We start from the raw sequence: 25,449 nt of genomic DNA, 5'->3' as shown, positions 1-25,449 counted from the left end.
TCCGAGCCCACGGTGAGTGTCCGAGCCCACGGTGAGTGTCCGAGCCCACAGGGAGTATCTGACCCCACAAGTGAGTGTCGAGCTCACTACAAATGTGCACTACTCTGTGCCTGACAACGTTTTATCAAAGAAAGAGTACCAACACGTACTTCTCTTACCTTGCTGTAAAAAGCAAGCAAACCCCCTTAACTGGTACTATGTAAATATGAGAAGATGCTTTCTGAAATTATATTTAAAGAAACCACCACACAGCCTTTAAACAGAAAATGGAAGGAATTCCCTTCTGAGTGGAACCATTTTAGAGGAAAACCTGGATGCGAAAAAATCCCCAAACCAAAACTAACCCTTGAAGTACAAGAATGCATATATGAAAGCCAGAAGACCCCATGAACTAATAGGTAACACCCACCATTCAGATCTACTGAAGTATGTTAAAAAGAAAGGCAAAAAGCAACAGCCAAAGGCCAATACCAAAAGCTGACTTCTTAAACCCAGTAAGACAACTATTCTGAATGTCTGAGATATACATTCTAAGTAGAATTAAATGAAAAATGCCTCTCAGACTTGAATTATTCAGTCTACTCACTGTGTCAGCAGTTGCTGGTATTTGAACTTGCTTCTCATCAGAGTCTAACTGGCATAAATTTGTAACTTGGAGCCAGCTGGTCTCCTCTGCAGCCATATTCCACTCCCCTCGTTTGGTCAACAAACTGCAGATAAAAAGGCATTTTGAGATGCACCTTCATGAGACAGTTCTGTGGGTCGCATAGGATGAAAGAAGGGGGGGTTCCCTCACTGGAGTGATTCACGGTGACCACATGCTACTGGGTCTTAGTGGACAGTGGTTACCTTTTTGGGGGTGAGTGGGCAGTATGCTACAGAGTCCTATACTTACAGATTAAAATAATCTTTGACTTATACAAATAAATCTGCTTCAGTATTTTCCAGGGAGGACTGTTGTGAACTCCTTGATCAGTGCCTCTCCACCTGGCTTCACACTGGAACCATCAGCAGACTCGGACAAGCACTCATGCCAGGACTCGACTCCGCACGACTTGGATTTAATCTGACAACGGCCAAAGTGGACAGTCGTGCAGACCGACACTGGTCAGTGAGCCCCGGTTGAGGGGAGTCACTCACGCCCGAGGACACCAGCACAGAGCCTAATGCTGCATGGCAGTGATTTTTCATTCTGGTCACCATTAGGAATTACCCAAAGAGGAAAAATGCTGGGCTTTTCCTATTTCAATTCATCAGCCACGACAGAAACAGTGCAAAGCTCTACACTGAAGGGCAAGGAGCTGCCCGCAGCAGGACATCTGTAACTGAGGGCCTGCCTGCGGACTGAACCGGTAAAACCAGGAATAATCTTGATATTTAGTTATGGCACTTAAAAAAATCACTTTACAACATCCTTTTTCTCGCCATGTGCCTAACCCAGAAGTCACTATTTATAACATCTAGAATTCCTCACTGAGAAATACAAGGGATCACTGAACTCTCATCATCATGAAAGTAAAGCTTCCGACTCTCAGAGCAGCCTCTCCTAGCTGGTTACCTGTAAGGGCCGCCATCCAGATCCTGGACTAAAAGCGAGCTTCCGTTTGTGAGGCCGTGCTCTCTGAAGGTCCTCCTCAGGTGCTCTGTGGGGACAGCGGTCCAGCCCTCAGTGCTGGTGGACCCGGCACCTCTAGTGAAGAGGACACCCGCTGGGAGAGCCAAGGCGGCGAAGACTGTGCCCATTTCGGCATTCGACGGAAAGACGTGTGCAGATTCTACCAACCGCTGGCGCATTTCTCCTTCACTGCTTGCTGTGAGGTGAAGAATATTTAAGAGCAGAGGTTCACAGTCAATACCAGTCTGAACCGGGACTCCACCAACCTACAAGATAACATGGAGACAGCCATTAGGATGGTTTGTATTGGTTAAAGTCAGTCAGAAGAACAACACCGTAAAAGACCATTTTTTTCCCCAAGTAAAATTTTCACAACTGTCTGTTTTGAAACTATAGCTCATCCATTCTTGTTTTCATGTCAACAGCGGTCATCTAGATGGCTCCTCATATATCTGGGTGAGGAAGGCACTCTCCCGAGAGATGCCCCCCACACAAACTCTGCACTCTTGTAAGGGTTCCAACAGCACTTCCACCCCAACACTGTCCTGCACAGAGCGGTGTGAGGGACACCCACTGCCCACAGGACAAAATCCATTTCTTAGATTGGGATTTAAAGTTCTCAATCTATCTAGGTCACTAAGCAACCGAACCTCCAAAGTACAGGCAAGTCAGTCCCGTGCACCAGCCAAGTCCCCGCACCACACACGCGATCACTGCTCCTTGCTCCAGAACTCACGCGCTCGCCGTCAAGCCCCCCCCCGCTGAGCCTCCCTCCAGCAGGGCTCTGACGTGGTAAATCACAACAGGAGGAGCAGAGCCAGCGGTGCGCTTGAAGCAGTGATGACATGTGACCTGTGGACCAGGACTAGCAGCACAACTTGCTACAGGCCGCACCGCAGGAGTGGTGGCATAGTCAAGGACCGTACAGCATCACTCCACAGAAAACTGTTTTCACATAAAACAGTTACAGTACTGCTCCACTTCAGGGATATGGACGGGCATTATTTCTGTTACTCAAATAATACAGATTTCTGTGTAAAAATGTCAAGTATCTTTAGAGAAGACAATTATCTTCCATAGGTCCTAGTGCAGTTGGTCTGACACCAGTTATTTGAACAAGGTCAAGAACACGAGCATTTCTGAGTCAGCCCTATCACCACCCTCCCACTCACTGGAGAAATGTTTGAGACACACCTGCTATATGCCAGGCAACAGAATAATGTAATAAGATGAGGCGCGACTGTAACAGGGTTAAGAGATATAACCAGGTAAATGTTACAAGTAGAGGCAATATCAAAGCACTAGCAAAGACAAGAAAGGTCTGCCTGGGGCAGTTTCGAAACAGAAATGTAATACAGCCAAGCTGATCCGAGGCACAGAAATCCCACAGCACAGGGCAGACCCGTCCCATGGGAGTTCCAGGGCTGTTCACCTTTACAGAAGCAGGTGTGTCAGCTTGGCCAGCAGAGGGTTAGTGGATGTGAACTACCAACTTAGTGATTAGCAGCCCAATGCTTTAACCATTGTGCCATTAACGTTCCAGTATTTACAGACTGGGTGACATTCTAAAGGGATTTTTTAGGATGACTTGAGCAGCCCCGGAGAGCTATGAAGACCCACTGTACTTCAGAAATGGTAACTCTACACCCTGTCTGAGGTCATGCCTTGGTCTTCTATTACCGTCTGAGGTGTGAGACTAACTGAAGGTCAGCATTTCAAACCCAGTAGCTGCTCTGTGGGACAAAGACGGGCAGTCTCCTCCTGTAAGGGTTCTCCGCCTTGGAAATCCTACGGAGGGTCACTCTGTGTTGGAATCCACATTGTGGCTGGCAGTCGTCCTGTGTTTTTTTTTAATTCTATGCTTTACTCACTGGTGATGTATTTGCTTTCAAAATATACCATGCCTTCCTATGTTTTCATCCCTCCCCTGCACTCCTGTAATGCAAATGTTTACTGAGTGGTTATTCTGAGCCAGATTCTGAGCTAAGTGCTATGGCCTGTTTAAACCAAAAGACACATCAAGGTAAAACAATTAGCAGAGTGCTGAGGGTTTGTGTAGGAAAGAAAACCTCACCTGGACTTAACAGAAGGTAACTTGACAATGGATAAGAAGAATCTAATTTTGTCAGTTTGAATGGAGGAATAGGGTGTTGGGGGGGGGAGCAAAGAGCAAGGTGGAGGAAGGACAGACAGCAGCACATGTCCTGAGGCCCAGGGAGGGAGCCAGAGACCAGGGAATAAAAGGAAGAAAGTATGGAGAGGGGATGAATCAGAATGTGAAGGGCACGGGAAGGAGTCTAAATGGTCGAGCTTAAGGCCAGAAGAAACAACTGCCTTTACTGGCAACACGGCGGCAGGATCAGTTTGTGAATTTTCTTTTTAGTTACCCTGCTGTTTGTCAACAACTTCAGTCTTTTCTCCAGTTATGATGAGTGTTGAGCACTTTTGTTTTCTTGATGTTGAGAGGTGATGTAGAGTGAAGGCTGCAGTCACTGGCCTTCTGCAGTTGAGTGCTTCAAGTATTCACTTCCTGCAAGCAGGGCTGCACCATCTGCACAATGGAGGCTGCTGAAGTTGTTCCGTGCTGTTGCCCAAGAACCGGCCCATGGCTGACCCTCTCGCAGACACTGCCCATTCTTCTCTCGCCAAGGCTGGTGGATTCAAACCTCAGGGCTTTGGGATTCCAGTGCGGTTTCTTTCCGTTAGGCTCCTCCAGTTCGCAAGCATCAGGTCGCTGATGAGTACTCAGTCTTAATGCTGCATTCTTCCTCACAAAGTCCAGCTTCTTCAATGAGTCGCTGGCATACAGACTGAACAGACAGAGAAAGGGACACACATCTTCTTTTGATTTTCAACCCTGCCGTATTCCCTTCTCCTGTACAGACTCTTGGTCTATGTTTAGGGTTCCCATATTCTGGGATTCTCATTCTTCTCATTTGTTATGATCCACAGAGTGGAATGCCTTTGTATAAACAATATTGTTGTTCTTAAGTGCCATCGAGTTGCCTACAACTCATAGTGACCCTGTGTACAACAGCTCTGAAGCCTGCCCTGTCCTGAGCCAGTCGGACTCTGACATACCTAACCCCTTTACCCCAGTGTCAATCCATCTCATCCAGGATCTTCCTCTCCTGCGCTGTCCCTCCACCCTTCCGAGCATGATGTCCTTCTCCAAGGATTGGTCCCTCCTGGCCACATGCCCAAAGTATGTGAGACAGAGCTTCAAAATCCTAGCCTCCAAGGACAAGGAAAAACCTGGTTTTACCCTCTCCAATAAAACACAATGTATTTCTGATGCTCTCTGCTTTTGAACAGTACACACCTGACATCAGCAATGACATCTCTCATATCACAGTATCTTCTGAACCTAGCTTAATTTTCTAGCATTTCCCTCTTGATACACTGTTTCAGCCATTTTCAAATAATCTTCAGCAATATTTTACTTCCATGTGATATTAAAAATATTGCTTGAAATTACTGACTAGGTTTTAAATTAGGAAGTGTGTGTCAAGGCTGTATCTTTCTTCTTTATTCAATCTGTATGTTGAACAAATAATTTGAGAACTGAAATATATGAAGAAGAATGTGACATAATGATTGGAGGAAGTCTCATTAACAACCTGTATTAAGCAGATAATGCAACCCTGTTTGCAAAGTGAAGAGGTGAAGCTCTTATTGAAAAACACAAAGGACAACTAGAGTGTGTGCGGGGGAAAGTCTAAAGCGACGGCGAGGGACAGGGGTAACTGGCTGGTGATGCTATTTAGAGACAAAGAAATACAAGAGTTTATTTGGTTGTTCATTTTAGGGAAACGAGGAACAGTGGCTGGTGATTCGCTTGTGGACAGTTCTCATTAGAGACGCCCGTGGAATAACATGGTAGAGATCTCCAAGAGGCAAGAGAATACACTAGTGAAGTGGGAAATCTGTAGCAAAATAGAGAGCTGCAATTCCTCAGTAATTGTGATGTTGCTGTTGTGTAAGAATCAACTCACAGCTGATATACTCCAGTGGGTTTTCAGAGGCAATAAACTGCATGGGAGGAGACTGTCCACCTTTCTCCCGTAGAGTAGCTGGTGGATTTGAACATGCCTTTAGGACTTCAGTGTAGCTTCTACCGACTAGGCCACCAGCACTCTCTGGAGTTGTGATGAGTCCTTGGACATAACAGATGGCCCAAGGACAGTCCTCAGAACAGCAGCAGTGCTCCTCAGCCCTATACAACATAGAAAGCCCACTCTCTTCCTCGACACTAAGATCACTCTTCCTCAGTCAGTGCGGTGCCCACTCGCTCCGCAATTCTCACAGCAACTCTGTATAGCCTGCACTACAGCACTTCTACTGTGGGGTCACTATTTCCCTCATGAAGGACAAATCTGCCAGACAGCCTGTTTTCCCAGTGTTTTTCTTGTATCAATTGCACCTAAAAGTAAATGATCATATTGGAAGCTTCCCAATGTCTTAAGTGCCTTGATAACTGCTGAAAAAAGGTCACTGTAATGACTTAGGGGGAAAAAAAATTAAAAATGACTATTCTGTGAGTAGTTTTGTTACCTCCACCCCATTCCAAACAAAGATGTCTTCTCCATCAGCAATTTCCATCTCACAGAGAGTCAGTTCATCTCCTGCAAGATGAGACCAACAGTAAGAACATTTATCACAATCATCCCCAAAATCATAAACAAATAAAAACCGAGAGACACTTGAATATTTGCTTGAAAAAGCACTCTCCTTAAGGAAAGTTATGAAAAAGGAAGAATATTTTTATTATACTCTTTCATATTATTTTTAGCTCTGGTTTTTTGTTTAAATTTTAGTCTCCCATGCTCTTGCATAATCTTTGTGAGCTGGGAGCAGGAAGAAAAGCATTAACATAGAGGTCAGTGGTACCTGAGGCTTTATGGCAACGTGAACAGGAGGAAGGCTTTGGCACACAACAGTCTAAACTATATAGTTCTGGTATATGTTAACAAGTTGTTAAGGCTCAGCCAATTCTGGGGCAGTTAAATGAGATTCACATAAAATATTACAACAGTACCTGGCACAGAGAAGACAGAAATACACATCCTTTTTTTTTTTTCTCTTCTTCTCCCTGCCTCTTTTGAAACAGTCCCTCGGTAAGGACTATCCACTTAGCTTTGTATCCAAAGACGAAATTTGTAGGTGAAAGGAGTTAGGAATTAGCCTTCGTTACAGACTGGTTCATTTCAGGGTCGAAAATATGGAACGCTTCACGAATTTGCGTGTCATCCTTGCGCAGGGGCCATGCTAATCTTCTCTGTATCGTTCCAATTTTAGTATATGTGCTGCCGAAGCGAGCACAGAAATACACATCCTTGTTACTGCTCTTATTTTTATAAGTAAATACTTTTAAACCCCAGAAGTACTTTTTACTACCTGCTACAAAAGCTGAAGCTGAGGCCTGATATAGCTCAAAAAAGTTTATACACACACACACACACACACACACACACAGAAAAGATGTAGCCTCAATTTGAGAAAACACAAAACATTATCATATTAGAAAAACTTAACACATTTTTAAGTTAAATAAATTATTTCTTTTTGCCAACTCGGCAATATGATAATCTCAAAATATCATTATAAAGTACAGGGAAGACGAAAGGTTGGCAAAGAGTATGAAATTCCATATAATCTAGAAAATGCGCTGCGGTTTTCCCGTTTATCTTACCGTCGAGCTTCTGGTAAATGTGAAGGCCTGCTGGTAGCAACTTTGCCACACTAAGAACCATGTCTCCTTCCCAAAATTCCAAGAGCTAAAGGATGTAATAAAAGAAATCAGTTAGATGGAACCTAGATAATGAATCACATTTCCAGGTCAAACAGTGTCCAAGGTGGATGACAACACACACACACACACACACACACACACACACACACACACACACACTATATCCTGGCACCCCTTCCCTACCCAACACCAACATCTGCAAAGGTGGCACCACTGGTTAAACTAGGAAAATCCACAGATGAGGACCACTGTCAACAACGTCCCTGTGACACCGACTGTTAGGAATAAAAACGACGGCATGATAAGCATGCCAGGATAGGAAGAGGGACCCTTCCCCTCCCTAAAATAGAAGCACAAACCTCATGCATTCAATTAGCACTCTTCAGGGAAAAACTGCACAAATTTATTATACAAGTATTCTAGGTGCTTGAAAGAAAGTCTCCCACCATAAAGGCTTTATATTACAGAAGTATTCTCTACGTTTCTAGGTCTAAGACTTTGGGAACTGCAGTAACCTCATCAAAGCAATGGTCCATAAAAGTAATTACTGAGTCAGTACTGATCCCAGTCTTGTTAGTACCTAACTTTTCACGCAGTAGTTTCTGGATGTAAACATTCCAACACCAGACAGCACAGACTGGACTGAATTGAGAGCTTATAACAGTTAACTCCATTTGAAATGTTGTCTAGGACAGATTCAGATTCCCCAAGTCTTCAGTATGACTTTTCAAGTCACTGAATCTGACTTGACCACGTGGATGGGCAGGAATATGTGAACAAGGCGCGTCAGTCTACCCACAAGGGGCATGGCCGGTCTTACCAACCTACAAGGGGCCTGGCCGGTCTCACCAACCTACAAGGGGCCTGGCTAGCCTTGCCAATAAACTGAGCAGCTCCAGCAGCAGATCAGATCTTCCCCGCCAGCAAAGCAGCGGCAGCTTGCTCAGCTACTTGTGGCTGCAGCAGTGGCCACCGCTGAACCAGAGAACAGCACAAATTAGAGCTATCTTGGGACTGCTACCCCATGGACAGAGCCAGAGCTTAGACTTTCTGTCCAAGCTGGTTGGACAACTGGGAGGGAGGAGGGAAGAAAATATTGGCAGGACTGAAACTTTGTAACATGGACCTAAAACCATTAAGTTCAAGGATGAGGTGCCTGCAAGAAGATTTTGTAATCTGTCTTGACTGTATTCTGCTACTAACCTGAATTATAGCCTTTTGACTTCCCCTACATGGTTCTGTGTGGTCTGTGAATGATTCCATAGGATTTTGGACCAACCAAAGTTGTAAGATTGGTGTTTGGATGAGTAGAGAGAGGTTCAGGAATGTGGGGGACATGTCTGACCTCATGGGAATTGGTTTTGTGTCGCAGATCCTGTTGATGGGATTCCCCTTCATAAAACTGGTCAAGGTCAGACATGGCTGTCCCCACATGGTCCTTGCCCTTTTTACATCTACCTACAGCACAACCGCCACAATTAAATTCTGAAAAACTTTCAATGCTAAAACTCAAAAACACCAGATGGATTTAGAAATGTTGATTCTGACCCATATTTAAATACCTAACCTTCAACTTATAGCATACCCAAGCTTCTCAACCTTACACAAAGGAGGTACCAAGACAGATGTCACCTTCGGCCATACATACATACATAGAGACATACATACATTTCGCACATTTATGAAAATGGAATTATGCATCAAATGCTCTCATGCCATAAAACAATTAGATGAAACCAGACATCAGTTAACAGAAAGTACAGCTGCGAAATCTCAAAATATCTAGCGATTAAACAATACACTTTAAGTAACATAGGTAAGTCAAAGGAATCTTAAGAGAAATTAAAACAATTTTCAGTTAAATCAATACACATTTTTTCAAAATTTGCGTGATGCAGCTAAAGTAAGTACAGGGAAACTTGCAGCACTGGATGAATGACAAGAGACAACGACCTAGAGCTGATGGCCCGAGCTTCCACCTTATCGATGCTGCGCCATCGAGTCGGAACTAACTCAGCTGGCTCTCTAGTAGGTTTTCAGAGGCAGTAAACTGCAAAGGAGGAGAATGCCCATCTTTCTCCCAAGAAGGAACTGTTGGATTTGAAAAAATATAAGCAGAATAAAAGAAATAATAAAAATCTGAGCACAAGTCAAAGAAGTTGAGAACAGGAAACAAAATAACTGAACCCCAAAGGTGGTTCTTTGAAAAGATCAATATGCTTGATAAACTTCTTGCCAGGAAAACAAAGAAAGAGACAGAAGACACAAATTAAGATAAAAGCTGTGAAAGTGGCCTTATAAGTCGATAATCTGTCAGAGAAGGTGAGCTCAAGAACTTCCCACCAAAGAAAAGTGAGGGCAGAGCAGTGAAGCCTGCCAACTGTCGCAGGTGGAAACCAGGCAGGATGTGAAAGGTCTCTGACCCTCCTGTGTTCCTGCTCTCATAGGCTGCACAGTGCTGCGGTCAGGAAGGAGAGACCGTCACAATCATCACTGGATAACAAGGCAACAGGAAAGGAATACTAGAAACATACACTTGACAACTTAAACCAAATAGACCAAGTCTTCATTCTTCAAAGTCAACATTATTCCATCGCCAAGCAGACAAAGACTTCAGAGGAAGGAAATCAGACAGTCTCTCATAAAAACAGATAAAAAATCCTAACAAAGTATCAGCAAACCAAATGCAATAATGGTGAAAAGGATTCTATACTGTGCTGCAGCGAGTGAGAATTATCCCAGGACTTCAAGACTGTTTCTGTTTTTGGCAATTAACTCATCATAACAGCCTGATGAAGAAAAACAGAAAAAGCATTTGGCATCTTCACCTAATATCCATTCATGGAAAAAACTCTCAGCAGTCTCAGCAAAGCAGGGTCTTCCTCAACTTAATAAAGACCATCAACAAAACCCAAATCACTGACATTGTATTTAATGGTGAGAAAAGATCTTAAGCTCTAGTATAAATTACACTGACACACGTCAGTCACAAAAGACAACTACTGCATAAGACTCTTAATTATAAAAAACAAAGGAAAGGTCTACTCAGAATCAATCTTGGAAAGCTATTGGGGAGCGGAAAGGGGAGTAAAAATTAAGAAGCTGAGTGTAGGCAAAGGCAAACAAAATAAAGTTGATCAGATAGCATAATTAATTACATTAATTCAAGGCAATTAATATTGTAAAAGTTTATGAATAGTCGACTATATGAAAAATCAGAATGATGTGTACAGCTTCATTCAAATAAAAAAAGAAATTTATTTTTAAAAAAGTAGGGGGTGGTTTCCCCCTGGTCTCTCTCTCTCTCCAGATCAAGGAATCCCACCCGGGAACCCCCTTAAAAAAGCTGCTTAAAAAAAACAAAGAAAAAAAATGCTGCTTTAAGTTAGTTTGGCTTTTAAAAAAAATTTTTTTTTGAGGGTTTTTGTGTTTTTGCTGTTTTGTTTTTTTTTTAAAGGTAAGGTTAGTTTGCTTTCAGAAACTTAAAGAAACAAATGACATAATTTATATGAAAAGAATCGCAAATCCGAAGAGTACTATTACTACAAACTCCTATTAAAACCCACTTGGATATATTATTTGGAAGAAAGATTGCCATGTATGTTTTTACCAGAGAACCATAAGTACTTTCTTTCACTTATAAATCTGATTCACAAATGCTGTTCTTTTTTTTTTTTTATTTCTTGTGCGTGTACCGTCAAATCAGATCTGACTGGTACAGGAGGAAATTATCCCTCCTTCTCCGACAGAGCATCTGGTGAATTCGAACTGCGTACCTTTGGGGTTGCAGTACAGCTTCTTGCCACTAGGTCAGCAGAGCTCCCCACAAATGCTGTTCTACACAGGAAGGCAGAAAATGTAATTGCTTTTATTTTCTTGGGAGTTCTTGGTTTTCCTGTTTTCATTCTTTTTCCAAAACAATTCTCCTATATTCATCTACCCCAAATGAAATGGACCAGGTATGATTCTCTATCCACTAAGCTGCTGACTGAAGCTTGAGCAGAAAAGGCCCGTGAAGACGTTGCAGGTATGGGAGAACACGTGGATGCCATCTCTGGGAGGGGCAGATACTGGCTTTTCCCAACAAACTTTGGAAAATAAAGAGCCGGATCCTAGGATGAAGGAACAGCCTAGCCTAAGATAGACTCTAACGTCTATGCTAGGACGTTAAGAGTAAGTTACCTGAAATACTGATTGTCGGAGAGTTCCAAGTGTCTGTCTTTTATCAAAAGTCAAATTCCACATGCTTTCTGTTTGAGAAATTGCAGGGTGCAGAGCCCCATTGAAGAGACGATACCGTGGGCCCAGATGGAGATGCAGTTCAACGTGATTGTTTGCAGAGTCACATTCTGCTCTTTAAGAGAAGTATAAACAAATACATATATAGAAATACTGGTGCTTCATTGAAACCAAACATAAAGAAGCTTTCCATCTGCTAAGTAAAGAAGATCTCTGTCATGTTCCAAAAGAATTTTCATTCTTTCCATAAACTAGCAAGAATTTATTTCAAACGGTCACTGTGAATTTCAAGGAAAAACTTTTAGCAAGGTCAATACATTACTCTGAACAAATACTGACACTCAGACTCTTCCAGGCCTGAGATTAGTCATCAACAAAATACCAGAAATCTGCTCATATCATGTTTTAACACAAATAATGCACAAGTCATACGGGGTTTATCTGCAACCTCAATAGGTCCCTGTTTGTATTCCATGCCTGTGTAGGGTTTCCAGTGGACGTCACATAAGCTTGTATTCTTCTTAAGTTTAACTAGACTCCCTAAGGTTGCTGCTGGTATGTGCCTTCAAGTCGGAATTGATTCCTAACTGACCTTCCAATGGGTTTTCAGAGGTAGTAAATCACACTGGAGGAGACTGCCCATCTTTCTCCTGCGGAGCAGAAGGTGAACATGAACCGCAGGCCTCTGGGTCGTTGGCACGGGGTCTTCACCACTAGGCCACTAGAGCTCCCTAGAATCTCCTATAAAATACCTGAATTTACTTGTGAAGGTTACTATGTGTTAATGTGGCCATAATTATCAGTACAATGTAACTTGCTATGTATGGTAAATTCTAAGCCCTTTGATGTTAATAAAGCAGGATTAAAAAAAGATCTTTGAAAATATGATTAATCTCAGAAGTATGTCCTACATGGTATGTATGTTTGGACTCGTTTTCTGTCAGATCTACATCTGGTAAACTACTCAGTTCTCCAGACTTGAACTAGTGACCTGTCATCCTTGCTGACTCTGGGCTTGTCAGTCTCCAAACCTAGGCAACTGTAAACCTGCTTCCTATCAAAAAGACCTCTGGATGGCAGGCTCTGGAGCTGGTAGCCTCCAAAGCCAGCAGCCTGAGGCTCTGCCTGCCTGCCTGCTGACAACCTGGACCAGTTGTGAAAAGATTTGGGGTTAAGATCTAACACTAGGAATTCCATCACAGCCCTGACAAAGGGCAAATTTCCCGGGGGTGTAGCCTTGGTCATCGTGTGCCTCATTAGAAAGACAAGAAAAAAAGAACAGAAGGTTGGGGACTTCATACCATAAAGAAAGAAGACCAGGAGTGGAATTGCATCTTTCAGACCCCATCACCATGTTGGGAAGCTCCTGGACACTGGGTAAGGCTAAGACACTCCAATGCCAGGTCTACAGAGAAGGAAGGAAACAAGAACTTTCCTCTAGACTAGAGAGAGAAAGAGAGAGTGTGGGCTTTCCTGTGAGCCAGCACCCTGGATTTGGACTTCTGGTCTCCTCCACTCTAAGAGAATAAACTCTGTTCAAACCACCTCTGTGACATCTCTGTAAGAGCTGCAGTAGATACCTAAGACAGTTACCTTTCTGTTTGCAGTTTGATGTTGGCAGCATCCATTTCACTCAACAAATGACATGGAACCTTGTATCTTGGATTAGCTCGAGCTGTGGAGAAAATTTTTCATTAATGGGCTGACCAGTTTCTCCTGACCAGAACCTAATGAGTTGAATAGGCGGCCTGGAAAGTGAGGCACGGCTACGCCAAGAGCCTGGGAAGCTGCATCTAAGCAACTGTGTGAGCACACACTTCCTCAGGCCCAAGACTTTTCCACCTGAAAAATGAAAAGTTAGAGCCAAAGAGGGGTAAACGGTTCTTCAGGTCAAACTAGAAGAGTTCCATTTCTTTGACTCTCTTCAAATGTAATTTTTCAAAAGGAAATTCAGTATCTTCTTACTGAATACAATCACTGATCACTAGGGAAATTCTAGAAATTACTTTCACAAATAATATACAAGAAAGATACACTCTTACAAGAAACCACCACGGCTCAAATTTGGTATATAGACTTCTGATGTTTTTACCCACTTTTAACTGAATGGGCCAGTATACACACACACACTTTTTAAAACAATTGGGATCATAGTTAACAAACTAAAAAACCAACAACAACAAATCCCCTGACCTAGTTTTTTGTTTCCTGTGTTAAGAGGGGCGAGTCCTCGGGGAAAAGCATGATGTCTGCAAAGGTGAAGGTCGGCCCAGGAGAGGAACAACTTCGATGGCACGGACTGACACACTGACTGCAGCCACAGGCTCAAGTGTGTCAGGGCTGACGAGGACACAGGACAAGGCTCAGATCTGTCAGTCATAGGGTCACTCTGAGTTGGACCCCACAGCACTGTGACTAGTTTTCTAAACACTTAAATCTTATGTGCTCTCATACCAACACCAACTCACAGCACCACCAGGAGACAGAGTGCAACTGCCCCCTGGTCTCCTGGGCTGTGCTTTTACAGGAGGGGATCACCAGGTCTCTGTCCTGCAAAGCCACGCTGGTGGGGCCACGGTGCTCACAGGTCCTTTAGTGGCTGAACACACTTTCCCAACGCACCATGGCATGGTTACCCATTAGACGCTGTTGTTGTTGCTGTTAAGTGCTGTCGAGTTGCAGGCGACTCATAGCGACCCTATGAAGGAGAGTCCTCAATGTTCGGGACCCATTAGATAAGCAGCATAATTAATCTAACAAGTCTCTTTTTGTTTCAAATTAGCCACTATTATTAATTTTCCTTTATGCCCTTCAAGGCAATGTACTACAGACATCTATGAACATAACTATTTGCATAAAACTGATTCTTTCAAGTTCGGAAAGGGGTGGGGTGGGGAAGAGAGGGGCTGGAAAAAAAAACCAACCAAAAAAACCCAACAAACTTTAGCTGCCACTGAGCTGACTTCGAAGCAGTGACCCTGTGACTATCAGATCTGAACCCCACCCTATCCTGTGTCAGACTCAGGATATTGCATTGGGAAAATTGCAGTCAAGAAACTCTTCAAAGGGCTTAAGAGCAAGCATATCAACTTAAAGATTAAGGTGTGCAAATATATGTATGTACAAATATACATAAAATATGAAGGAGTTATAGTTTAAATCGAGTAAATAAAATACTGGATTTAACAGAAAAATTTTTTTTTTCTATCAACCAATCAACTTTTCCATTTTATATATTCATTTACTATGCTCTATCTGAAAACCTGCTGTATTGTGAATGAAATTAAAAAAATCTACCTACATCAATCTCTACATTCATTTCTTATTTCCAGGCCCTGTTTCAATGACCTGATCACCTCTTTTTATCAAGTAATACCCTGCCTTCACTGCTATGGATTTATAAATCTTCTTACTGATAGAGCAAAATTTCCCTTAGCAGTCCTAATGGATTTCTGCAGGTGAGTAATTTTTGTCAAGTTCTGTTCCTTTACTACTCCTTCCCTGAAAAAGTCCATCAGGATTGAAGTAGATTTTTATGAAATTTATAAACTAGCCAGAACAGCTGCTTTGCACATTTTCTAGAATCCTGCTAAATTTCAATCTATCTAAATTCCTACTCCATCTGAAGATATTATTTTTCTGGGAATAATATATTCTTCAACTGTGAATTGTGTCTCACAATATTGTTATCTGCACCATCATTCTGCCCCACTCCTGGGAAACACAAAGCCCTTACCAGCCAATAGCACAGCATAGTTATGTAATTGTTCAATATTCAAAGAGTTTATTTCCTTTGATCCACAAGCAAATTACTAGAGGTTTCATTTTTATTCTTTATGAAAAATGGCCACTAATCTCTCATTCCTAATCACGGTAATTCAGAGTTTTCCTAGTTAGGATTTTTTTCTTAAATTTTTTTTATTTTATTATTTTTTGTGCATAGTACCGTCAAATCAGATCTGACTGGTACAGGAGGAGATTGTGATTGTTTTCTTTTTTCATTTGAGAGGAGATCAAAGTTGTGCCAGTAAGTTCATGTTAGTTGCTTGGTTCAAAAGCAATCGTTATTACAGGTCTCAGCCTTTAGCTTCTGTGGTATCAGTTCTCTTAGAAGGCTCAACATGGGAAGCTTCAGCGATATTTCACCTGTCCAGAGAATGGAAACCTGAATTTTCCCTCAAGCATTACCTTGAGGGGAGGAAGAAAATAAAAGACTACATTAAGAAGACTAAAGCCGCTGACAATTCAAAGGCAAACATGACTGTCCGCAGAATCAAGCCGATAGCAGGGCAATCAGAATCAGGTTTCCCAACACAATGAGAAAACATTATTTGACCCAAGACAACTCAATTTTCAAAGTCTAACTCTGTGTAGACATACTATATTTGTGTGTGTGTATATATATTTTACCTCGTAAGAATCAAGTATAAATATATGATCAATTCGTATGCCATGCAAACAATCTGAGAAGCTAGACTATATATAGAATGTGGCATCAAGATTGGAGACTTTGCAGCATGGCATGGCTCACAATCAACAAAGCAGTGCCATGTCTTTTTATTTATTTATTTTTTTAAGTTTTAATAATTTTAACGAGCATTTACAGAGACTTTGGATTTCCATTCATTCACTACTGTACTTCTCTCCCCGCCCAGCCCTCCCCCAATAAAAAAAAAAAGAAAAAAAAGGCTGGAGACTTATTAATAACCTGTAATATGCAGATGACATAACCTTGCTTGCAGAAAGAAAAGAAACTTTGAAGCACTTTACTATAGAAAATCAAAGACTACAGTTTTGAATATGGGTTACATCTCAACATCAAAAAAGCTAAAATCCTCACCATAAGATTAATCAACAACGAATGACCCACTGTCATGGGGTTAGAAAAGACGCACAGCTGAGCCTGCAGTAGGTTTTCAGAGGCTGTAAACAGCACAGGAGTAGACTGCCCATGTTTCTCTCGCAGAGCAGATTGTGGATTCAGAACAACTCGGGCTGGTAGCACAGTTCCTCAATTCCAAGGCCTGTAGAGCACCCTCAGTCCAATAAACAACATTAGGACAGATGAAGAACACACTGAAGCTGCCAGTGACGCATAACCAACATCCAAACAGCAGCAGTCAAGAATCGGAAAGACACTTGCACGGGGAAAATCAGCCGTCAAGGACTTCTCCAAAGTACTAAAGGGCAAAGAGAATTAGTTTAAAGACTAAGCTGTGCCTGATCCAAGCCCCAGTATTTTTAATGGCTTTGTGTGTAAGGGAAGGGTGGCCCGAATAAGAAGACCAAAGAAGAAACAATGCCTTTGAATTTGGGTGAAAGTACGGAATATTCCATGGACTGATGAATGACTAAACAGACCTGTTTTGGAGGAAAAGCAATAGGGTGCTCCGTAGAGGCAATGATCGAAACCTCCATCCCCACACTCAGGAAGGACCAGTCCTTGGGAAATCATGCTGGGAAAGGTAAAGGGACAGGAAAAGACAAGACAGCCTTTAAAGAAACAGACTGTCAGTGTCCCTGTGCCAATGGCCTCGAGCATAGCAGAGACTGTGAGGGAGGCACAGCGTATGACAAGGTTCAGATCTGTTGTTCCTAAGGTTGCTATGAGTTGCAGCTGATACAACGGCACCTAATAACAACAACAGGCAATTCTTATAAATGACAGATTGTTGGATCTCATTTGGTGTAGTCTTGTATTTTAAGAGTAAACGGTCTTTTAAAAAAAGGTAAATGAAAAAGTCTCATATATAACACTAGACATTTATCTTCTAAAGACAAGTGCTTACATTCTAAATAAATCAATAATAGACTTTAAAGCACTTTCATCTTTCCATACCTTCAGGGGGTCTCTGCAACTGGGATTTTCGATAAAACAACATATAGGCACTTTCTTTGCCCTGGAACTGCTGTTCAATATCCTTTTCCTCGATTGGCTGGACTCTGGAATCATTTATATCAAACCAGTGAGGGCAGGATGTGCTATCATTTAGTACTGGAGATTCTGAAGTCTTGAGAGGCGGTGGTTCATTCCTTCGGTGATCTGACTTGGGCTGCCGAGACCAACTCTTGGATAGACTAACCATATGTTCATCCGAACTGAGTACAAACATCTCAGAATGGAGCTGTAGGAACTACAGAGGCAAACACAACCCACACAACATTAAGGTCAGCAAACATTTGTCAATTACACAAGGTTAAAAAAAAGGTTCTCTTTTACCTTAATCTCTGGCCTGGACAGCTAAGAAGTATTTTTTGTGTGTGTACCGTCAAATCAGATCTGACTGGTACAGGAGGACACTGTTTCTCCTTCTCGAGCAGAGCATCTGGTGGATTCGAACTGTGCACCTCTGAACTTGCAGTTGCAGCTTCTTGCCACGAGGCCACCAGAGCTCGCCAAGAAGTAGTTCTTAGTCCAGTGACTGGTTCTTTCTCTTAAGGCTGAAATTAGCAGGCTGTGGGTTAATCCTGGCCTGCTGTCTGTTTCTGTATAGCCTTGAGCTCAGAATGGTCTTTACAGTTTTAAATGTGCTTCACCTCTCCCATGTCTCCACTAGTGAGTTTTTTTCTTTAAAACTTTAGTGTGAAATGGGTGGAAGTTTACACAGCAGATTAGTTTTCCATGAACACTTCATTTCATGACACTGACTCCAATACTGATAATGTAACATCAGTCCTCCCACTCTCCCCTTGTGTAACCCTTGTTGCTTTATAAACTTTGTCCTTGGCCAAATGCTGTCCATTAAATACTGAGTGCTTAAATGTCTACTATTTAAAAGGTTACATAAAAGATCGGGTTTTACTTCGTGGCCCACAAAGCTTGGAAGACAGCTATTTGTCCTATAAGAAAGCAATATAGTTCCTCACATGAATAGAAAAAGTCATGTCATCAAATCAAAAAAGACCCTGACAAAATGCAGCCTTTATTCAAGATCAATTGTTGGACCTGTTGTTCCTAAGGTTGTAGTGGCCTGCTCTATAGCACTGAACAATAATATTCAAGATAAGAACAATTAATCACTAAGGACTGAAAGGGAACTTCCTCAAACGATAAAGGATATTAAAAAAAACACACAACAAACACTGCCCAACCCCCAGCTAAAATATTTAAAAGTCAAATAGAGAAACTATAACCCAATTATTTTAGTTTTCTCTAATCCAATTATTTCAGATTATAAACTTTTGGGTGTGAATCCTGGGACAGCCCTTCTGCCTGCTGTGATTAGGAGTCCCCTTTTTTCTATTTATTCCTTGGCTCTATGAGAAGTGTGGTTACTGGCCTCAGGACCAACTTGGAGCTGACCCTCAAGGAGGTTTTCAAAGGCCGTAAGTAGCAAGAGAGGATATCAGCCATCTTTTTCCTGCAGCATAGCTGGTGGATTCAAACTGCCTGCCTTTGGGATGGAAGTGCAACTCCCTACCTACTAGGCTACTAGAGCTCCCTCTATGAGATTAAAGTTATTTAACAAATGCATTATAGCTGATAAAAACCCAATTTTATTTCAAGGTATTCTAAATGCCCTTCTGCAGCATTCATGTTACTAAGACCATAAGTGAAAACGTGTGGGGCCCAGGACTTCCTCAGGTGACCACAGACATTACCTTTTGCAGTGGTCCATGCTCTTTTCTGTACTTCTTGTTCCAGGATAGACCTGTTGTTTTTAAGAGCTTCTGGCCCAGCTGATCAAGAGGTATTAGATTACCTTCCTCCTTAAAGAAAGAACAGTCATTTAAAAACAATCTGAGGAGAAAGATTTCCAACAGTTAAGAGTTAACTAACGGGATTAAAGTTAATGAAATATGTTAATTAACTACAAACACATAAGTGGATTAATCATAATTATTCTAAAAGAAAGTGGACTGAGAAATCATGGTACATTCATACAATGGAATACTACACAGCACGCAGGAGCAATGATTTTGTAAATTACTATCTAACTTGCGAGAGACTGGAGAGCATTATGCTGAGTGAACTCAGTCCCACAAGGACAAATATTTAACAAGATCATTATTACAGAATGAGTATGAGGACCCACGAGTGTGCGCGTGTAGAAACAGAGGGATGAGGATGAGGGGGGAAGGGATTAATTACCAGGTTGTACAATTTGATGGAGGTGGGGTGGGTGAGGGAAATTGAAAGAATCTGGTGTGAAAAACAATGTATTCAAATTTTGTAAAGAAACTAGTATAAGAAAAAAAAGGTAGACTCAATCTTTCTATTTAGAAAATTTTAATCATGTCACTTTTATTCCCAATGCCAAAGTTTAGCTATTAAAGAGCAATAGTCAAAGAATACTTGGGCATTTAATGTATTCCTGATACTATGTGGACATTTTAGAAGAAATATTTTAAGTTAAAAAAAACATTCTTCCCTGAATGATTTGAAGTATTAACATTTATATGCAGGCAGGAGGGAAGTCGTCATAGATACATAAATAGTTAAAAGCACTCAGTCCACATCTGTGATTGTTTTTGTTAATGGCTGTTAAGCTGATTCTGACTCAGAGAGACCAGGTGTCTAATGGCAAAACTGTATCTACAGGGACTTCAAAACTGTGATCTTTTGCAAGCAGACCACCAAGTCTGTTTTCAGAGGGGCCTCTGAGTGGGTTTGAACCACTAATCTTTCAGCGAGTTGTCAAACACTGAAGCATCGGTACCACTCAGGGACTTTTAGGTCCCTAGTAAGCAGGAAAGTACTTTAGTAATGGATGAATGGAAAGAGAGCCTGCATCTTTATAATGGGTTACAGAAAACAACAATATCAGGAATAAAGAAACAGACAAAGCTTTAGGTCTCATAGTCATTAAAAGGACAATATAAGGAGAGCTTTGGAGGCCTAGTGGCAAGAAGCTACATTGCAATCTCAGAGGTATGCAGTTTGAATCCACCAGATGCTCTGCTGAAGACGGGGCAATCTCCTCCTGTACCAGTCAGATCCGATTTGACAGTACATACAAAAAAGAATTTAAAAAAAGGACAATATAGGAACATACTAAATTACTAAACAGTATGAGTAATCAATCACAATTCTCTTTTAAGTAGTAATAATAAGAACCAAGACAAGGACCCCTCAATCCCAACACACATATATCAGCCACGGGGAAAACCAAAGCAAAGACAGTTAGCAAGGTGCAGACAGGTAATCCTTGTTAGTCACAGTACCCATGTTCCATGAAGTCAAAGCCACACTCCATTAGCAAACACGGAACCACTTCTCCCTGGGAAGGCAGCTGTTTGGGCAGAGTCTGTAAAGTGGTGCTGTGAACCCAGAAGCCATGCCTTTCTGCTGGGCTGACTCCACCAGCAGGTCGGAGGGAGAAATCTCTCATGCAATCTGCAGCCTCAGAGAGTCAGAGTGGGGTCAGCCGTGAGTTGGCGCTAACATGACGGCAACATGCTCAGAGGGTTTTTGAGAAAATACCAGTTAGGTTCTTGTGAATTTTACTGAGGAGAATGACATATTCTTGTTTTATGTGTGCTTCAGATTAAAGACCCTTGTGGTTGTTCTTAGCTGCTGTCAAGCTGCCTCTGGCCCCTGGACTCCATGCACGAAGAGGAAAACGTCCCGCCCTGTGCCATCTCCAGGACTGGAGTGAGCTCGCAGACCGCTGTGCTCCATGGCTGATCTGTGCGAACAATGCCAGGCTGGGAACTCAGTGGGGCCTCTGCAGCAGCACGCAGCCGTCACGTGCTGCCAACGCACAGCGGCCCCACGGGACAGAGCACAAGGGGTCTCTAGGCCCAGGCGTCTACAGAGGGGTACACTGCCGGGCCTTTCCTCTCAAGGGGCTAACAGTGCATTAAAACAAAACTGCCAACCCTTCCGTTAGCAGGGAGTGCTTAACGACTGCATCACCAAGGTGCCTTCCTCAGCTTCACAGAAACACACCCCCCGCAGTGACGGACACGTGGGACACACCTCCAGTGAGTGGGACCTGCACACACGGTGCACGGGCAGAAGCTGAGCCTGGGTCTGGCCCATGGAAGGTGACAGACAGTTCTACCAAAGCTCATAAAGACATCTTAGCACAGACACAGAAAGCCTGCACCCCCATCTCCTCAACACACAGCACCTGTGATAAGATTGCTTGAAGAATCCTCAGTGGGTCATCAATCTCAGTTCCATTTGGAAGATCTTTCACATTTTCATCTGCCTTACTTTCTTTTTCCTAGAAAAGAAAAAGGTTTCTATTATCAATCCCTAAAAGGCAGTTAAAAAAAGAGCAATATCCATGTCACGAAGACTTCAAGATGGAGACCTGAGAGTCAAAAGGCAAAATAAATCCTTCCCACTGACGAAATTCTCACTCACAGTGGGCCTGTGACAGAAACCCGCCCAAGGGGCAGCCCCGGCCATCCACGTCCACCTTTCTCCTGTGGAACAGCTGGTAGATCTGAACTGCCAATCGCTCAGTTAGCAGCCAAATGTCTCATCCACTGTGCCACGAGGGTTCTGCTGACAGTCAAGACATCCTAACAATTGGTTGGGAATCAAACAGACCTGGCTCGGTTGAGTGATCTGGCACAAGCCACAATTTCTTTGGGGATTAACGATAAATTAGGTTTGTGAGGTAATACAAACTGTTCATACAATACACACAGCGGGTTCCAGCATTTTCTCCCTCATTTATCTGTACGTTACATGTTTTGATATGCTGTATTTTCATTATCATTCACTTAAAAATATTTGTTGGTCTTTATCTAACATGTTCTCCTTTAACTGTATAGTACCAATGATATAAGAACAATGACGGACAACTGTCAACCAAGAGTTAAGATTTTAAAATTCAAAGTACTGAAATTCCACTCTGTTTACCTTTAAATAAGTAAAAACAGTAAAGCCTGGCACATGTGCATGTCTATCTCCCCAACACAAACGATAGTTAACAGGAGACCCTTGGTGGGTAAGACACAGAAGATACCTGGACTAGTCTAGTAACTTACCTATGAATAACTGTTTCAAAGTAAAAAGGCGAAACTTTGACTTATATTTGTGCCTAAAAAAGCTTGTAAAGAGAAAATATGTAATAAAAGGCCATGTAGAACAATGAATGAATGAAAAGTCAACTGTTCTGTAAACTTTAATTAAAATAATAAAAATAAAAATAAAAAAGGCCAAAGATTATCCTCATCAAATGATAAACTTCTGAAAACCAATTCGTAAACTTACTTGAAAATGCCACTTTCCCAAATGATCCACATCTTTAATATATACATGGTAATGGCCTCCATAGCAGCCACCTTTGTGTATAATAACGGAGAAGAGGTCATACATGTATTCAGAGTCATCCAATTCACTCTAAAAGACAAAAGGACACAGCGCTGAGCACGCGCAGCTCTGCCGCCGGGCTCCCTAATGTGTGCTGTGCGTTTCCACTCTTGGTCCACCAGCCATTCCTTCCGTGAAGACTCACAGCCTCGGAGACCGACAGAGGCTCGCTATGAGCTGAAACCCACAGGAGCAGTGGGTTTGTGTTTCCTAACGTGGAGTTAAAGAGCAGCGTAGAAAACAAAAGAAAGGGGGAAAATGTCAACTAATGAAACTCTCAAGGCATTCTACTATCACTGTTACTTAAGAACAAATTAAAAGCAATTTAACTGACTTTCAAATCCTTCATTCTTAGATTGGCAGTTACTGATCTAGCATCACGGATACTTTTGCTCCTGACATAATGGGTAAAGTGCTTGGAAGCAGGAGTGGCATCCACTTCCTGAACAGCATGCCTCTGGAAACTCTATGAACTTTGAGAAACAATAGTTATCGAAAGGCTTCAGGTCTTTTGTTCATAGGGTCGCTATGAGTCGTGTTTGACTCCACGGCAATCAACAACAGTAACCAGAAGGTGAGAGGTCTGAGCCCACCAGCTACTCTACTGGAAAGAGGTCTCGCGGTCACAGCCTTGGAAACCACATGGCCAGTCCTACTGTGTCCTAGAGGGTCACTACGGACAGATCGGACTCAAGAGAAGTGAGTTACATTAAGATGCTTGAAAGATGTTTATTTAAATGCCCAAGGGAGGAAAAAGGGAAGCCTCAATCTTCTCAATTTGACGGTTTTGAACTCTATTGGTATAAATTCTCTTCTGACTTTGCAGTTTATCTAAGTTCAGTTCTCGTCAATAATGCTACAATTGACCATGGATTCCATTTAGAAGAATACCAACCATGTGGTAGAACGAGTATGCGGATTCAAGGGGGGAAGGAGAGAGGTGAAGATGGGGGACGGTGATAAGCATAGGGTCGTACAATTTGATTGGTGAAGGGAGGCAGAAGTGAAGGAAACGGGAAAGATCTGGTGTGGAAAAAAAATGTATACCAACTCTGTAAATAAACCAGTATTAAGAAAATAAGAGTACTAATTTTTTGAGAAATGTATCTGCTTAAACACCATACTGTTTTTTACACACTATGCTTTTAAGTGGGCAACATTTTAAAAATGTCTTTCAGAAAAAAGGCAAAAGAGATGCACATGAAAATGCAAAGTGACATTATTTTCTTTCATTAATAGAGACGTTTAGAAGTAAAATGTATGTGTTTTCTGGATTAAGTGCTCACAGTTTTACTTATTTAAAACAGGTGAAAACCATGTGACAATGAAATTTAATGAGCCCAAACCCCAGAACCTGCCGCTGCCAGAGTGATTCTGACCAACGGCAGCCTCCACTGGGTCACGGAAGCGGGAAATCTTTCTGAGAGGAGACTGTTATCTCTCTCCTGAGGAGCAGCTAGGTTTGAACTGCAGACCGTTTGATTAGCTGACCAACACACTGCCCACCATGACACCAAAGCGTCTCTAACAGGCTCCTCCCCATAATAAAAAATCCCCCAACTCAAAGTGCTCCCTTGCCAGGTGAGAAACCCACTGATAAAGAGCTGAGAATCAGGTCAACAAAAGAGTCAATCTTGGGAGAGAAGAATACCAAGTAGCAAAGTTCAAACCTGTTCACAAAAAGGCTTGAGATCAATCCGGAGAGGGAATGTGTAGCAGCTAGTCTCCTTGTAGCGTTCACACTTTACAAAATCAAAATTAAATCTTAGTAATGAAACAGTCAGGAAGGGAGGCAGTTTCCGTAATTTGGCCGACTGTTAAAAGAAAAAGTTAAAAAATGGTTTCAGAATGTAAGTCACACCAAAGAATATATTATGTTTTCTTATGATAAGAAATGTATGACACAGTTTTAAGAGAAATGCCTTAAGATACATAACCTCATTACACCAGGGATTCAATATAGCTTTTGATAAAAATTTACCTATTTTATTAGGCAAAGGTGGCAACACTGATAGATGCTTGCAGTCAAAAACTACCACCCAGTGTTACTGCTTCTGTCCTAAAATGCTATTTGATGGGCATGTCAGAGGGGTGCTCCTTGCTCTGTCCTTTCCTGCCCTCTCTAGTCCTCCCCTTATTACCCTGGAACCACCACCTGAGCCATCAAAGTGGAGCTCTTTTCATTTACCCAAGAACTGGTGCTCTCAAGCTGGGATTCAGAAACTTGCTTCAAAGATCTGAGCCCTTGAAATCACAGGAAATTTTATGCATGCCTAAGGAGATGTTCTCAGCTTTCACTGAACTCTCCAAAGGTTACAAATCCCGACTGGGGTTTTACAGTCATTGATCTTAATTTTAAAAGTAGTTATCAAGATTTTTTTTTTTACTTATTGCAGAATTTTTTTTTCTCATCTTGCTTAATACAAGTTGTCCTGCCTGAACTAGGCAAGGATGCCCACTATCACCTTTTTCATTCAATATTGTTTTGGAAGTCTTAGCAATAGCAATAAGACAAGAGAAGGGAATAAAAGGTATCCAAATAGGCAACGAGGAGGTAAAATTATCCCTTTA

General features: G+C 42.1%; 1 protein-coding gene across 1 annotated transcript in view; it reads right to left on the bottom strand.

Moving 5' to 3' along the window:
* USP40 (ubiquitin specific peptidase 40) overlaps positions 1-25,449 on the bottom strand; it is an 82,933-nt gene that overhangs the window by 34,956 nt on the left and 22,528 nt on the right. Inside the window, exons 7-17 of the mRNA XM_006893458.1 lie at positions 24,549-24,692; positions 22,780-22,908; positions 21,683-21,778; positions 19,209-19,313; positions 17,446-17,740; positions 13,200-13,281; positions 11,550-11,721; positions 7,308-7,392; positions 6,170-6,240; positions 1,559-1,881; positions 587-710 (exon numbers count right to left, since the gene is read on the bottom strand). Coding sequence (XP_006893520.1) covers positions 587-710; positions 1,559-1,881; positions 6,170-6,240; positions 7,308-7,392; positions 11,550-11,721; positions 13,200-13,281; positions 17,446-17,740; positions 19,209-19,313; positions 21,683-21,778; positions 22,780-22,908; positions 24,549-24,692 — 1,626 coding nt within the window. The remainder of the gene's footprint in view (positions 1-586; positions 711-1,558; positions 1,882-6,169; positions 6,241-7,307; positions 7,393-11,549; positions 11,722-13,199; positions 13,282-17,445; positions 17,741-19,208; positions 19,314-21,682; positions 21,779-22,779; positions 22,909-24,548; positions 24,693-25,449) is intronic.

This window comes from Elephantulus edwardii, unplaced genomic scaffold, assembly GCF_000299155.1.
Source record: "Elephantulus edwardii isolate Elephantulus edwardi_28Jun2011 unplaced genomic scaffold, EleEdw1.0 scaffold00127, whole genome shotgun sequence".
In the NCBI taxonomy this organism is placed as follows: domain Eukaryota; kingdom Metazoa; phylum Chordata; class Mammalia; order Macroscelidea; family Macroscelididae; genus Elephantulus; species Elephantulus edwardii.
Note: the sequence above shows the minus strand (reverse complement) of the source record. Positions and strands in the feature narration are given on the sequence as shown.